Source organism: Sinocyclocheilus rhinocerous, unplaced genomic scaffold (genome assembly GCF_001515625.1).
Source record: "Sinocyclocheilus rhinocerous isolate Xijiao unplaced genomic scaffold, SAMN03320098_v1.1 scaffold647, whole genome shotgun sequence".
Classification (NCBI taxonomy): domain Eukaryota; kingdom Metazoa; phylum Chordata; class Actinopteri; order Cypriniformes; family Cyprinidae; genus Sinocyclocheilus; species Sinocyclocheilus rhinocerous.
This window is the reverse complement of record NW_015632746.1, coordinates 944,115-946,455: the sequence shown is the minus strand read 5'-3', so window position 1 is coordinate 946,455 and position 2,341 is coordinate 944,115. Positions and strand designations below refer to the sequence as shown.

The following is a 2,341-nucleotide window of genomic DNA, read 5'->3' as shown; positions in this document are numbered from 1 at the left end:
ATGTTCACTTTTTCATAAAAGCATGAAACTTGGTACAATTGTACAGGTTAGGGCCCTGAACATTTTCAGAAATGAAGCCAACGCAAAAACACCTCGTGGTTGCCATGACGACCATTTTACTTTCCGCCATAACCAAATTATGTATTTTGTGTCATATCTCCTGAACCAAACATGATAACAGAGAAAAGGTGGTGCCTACCCCTATGTTTTAATGGTCAAGGATTACAATGAGACCATATACAGCAACATAAACTGTGCAGGTGAAGAGTTAATGGTGAAATCAGCAATGTGAGGAGGAACAGTCTCTGCACCAAACATGATAACAGAGAAAAGGTGGTGCCTACCCCTATGTTTTAATGGTCAAGGATTACAATGAGACCATATACAGCAACATAAACTGTGCAGGTGAAGAGTTAATGGTGAAATCAGCAATGTGAGGAGGAAATAACAGTCTCTGAGCATTACAGTATCACGGCATTTACAATAGTCCATATTATGGCTATTAATTTGTTCATTCTTTGATAATTAACTAATATAGTGTTTCTGGAAATACTCCAGAATCTGCTCCAATCTGCTGTGTGTACGAACGTGTAGCCTATACTGAAAAATTTTTATGTACTTAAAATAGCAGTTATCTGCATTTTATTTTTAAGTCCTATTACTTCTACTTCCTTGTGTAACTTCTAGTTTGAAATACAGCTTTGCATCCTGTTTGAAATTTAATTCTGAATGGAGTTCAGCGCTGTGTGTTATGAATTATGAAATAATCACTTCATTTGTTTCCAGGTGCTGATAGAGATTACAGAAGTATCGTCTGTCATTACGTGGGACTTTGATGTGTGTAAAGACGACGTGATCTTCAATATCTATCACTCCAGAAGGGCTCCTCAGCCAGTTAAAAGAGACGGTCTGAGCGCACACAACCTCGCCTGTCCCGCCGGAAACAACGTCCAGCTCATCGACAGATCCTGGATGCTCGGACAAGACTACAGCATGGTGGAGACGGCCCTGACCTGCCGAGAGGGAGAGAGCGTACAGGTGCGGCAGTCTCATGAAACCTGTCAGGAACATCAACATGGCTCATATTTCACTACAAAACACACTGATCAGAAGATGGACAAACTTCTTTCTGCTCTGATTCTCTTTCTTTGATCCACATCTGTCCCATCAGGGATCTCATGTGACGCGCTGGTCTGGATTCTACATCCTGCAGTGGCGTCTTTACAGCAGCCCATCATGCACTTCTTCCAGTCGGCCGCGTGTAGATGATGTTCTGGCCTCTCTGCAGGTCTCCTCACACAAATGCAGAGTCATGTATTTCACAGAGGTGCTGCGCTCCACTGACTTCAGGTCTGTATGATTACATTGCAAAGTGTTTAGCCTTAAAATACGATTGAAACATGGTAAACTGAAAAAGCACACCATCTAAAAAATATCATTGGAAAGGCCAGATGATTTCTGTAAAGGTGTGTGTGGTTGTGTTTGTATCAGGGGCTCCATGAGCAGCCTGGAGTCAAGTCACAGCGCTTTCTCTCTGCTCAGTGCCGCCACTAGCTCCTCCAACCAATCACAGACAGAGTCAAGCATCTCAAGATAGCGGGAAAACAAGACGCTGCTGTGACTTTAGCTCTGCAGGAAATGATGAATGATCATGTGACGCAGCGAAACAGAGGTTCACATCAAACCACAACAATCGTCTGTATGAGTGCTGATCTTTTTCATCATAAACTGCAGGCTTGCTGTAAATTGTATGCTTAAGAAAAATCTGTATATTGTATATCTGTATATCTGTGTAAATCTGTATATCGTTACAAATACATTTGTAAATGTTGTTAAAAAACAAATAAACAAACCAAAACAAAAAAACAAGTACCAAGTGTGACCCAAAAATTAAGAGACGCAGAGTTTAATTAATTTTAATGGAAAAAAATATTTCATAAAAATTGTATAACTATTGCATAGTATCATAAAATCTGCTAGAAAAAAACCCTAAAAATATTATTGAACAAAAATGTATTACATTGATTTTCCTACAAAAAAAAACAAAACAAAACACTTATTTCAAGCACCAAGCGTGACCCAAAAACACAGACTGTAAAAAAACATGGACGTAGTGTCCGTGACGTCACTCGTAGGGTTCAGAAGAGCATTTTTGAAGCCTAAAGTGGGCGGAACCGACCGCCGCCATCTTGGCAGCGCGCCACCGCACGTCACTCTCGGATAATCGAAAATGGGTAAAAAGGCGGGACGTGGGTGAAGCTGTCTATGGTGACAGCAGTGCTGCCGTGCAAAGACAAAACACCATAACTTCGTTTTTGGTAGAAATGAGTTATTGATAATT

At 40.7% G+C, this 2,341-nt stretch overlaps 1 protein-coding gene across 1 annotated transcript in view; it reads left to right on the top strand.

The window, feature by feature from the left end:
* The window catches only part of LOC107743038 (SEC14-like protein 1), a 75,224-nt gene extending 73,368 nt beyond the window's left edge, over positions 1 to 1,856 (top strand). Inside the window, exons 14-16 of the mRNA XM_016556148.1 lie at positions 787 to 1,038; positions 1,172 to 1,350; positions 1,492 to 1,856. Coding sequence (XP_016411634.1) covers positions 787 to 1,038; positions 1,172 to 1,350; positions 1,492 to 1,597 — 537 coding nt within the window. The 3' untranslated portion in view covers positions 1,598 to 1,856. The remainder of the gene's footprint in view (positions 1 to 786; positions 1,039 to 1,171; positions 1,351 to 1,491) is intronic.
* Positions 1,857 to 2,341: the final 485 nt, after the last annotated feature.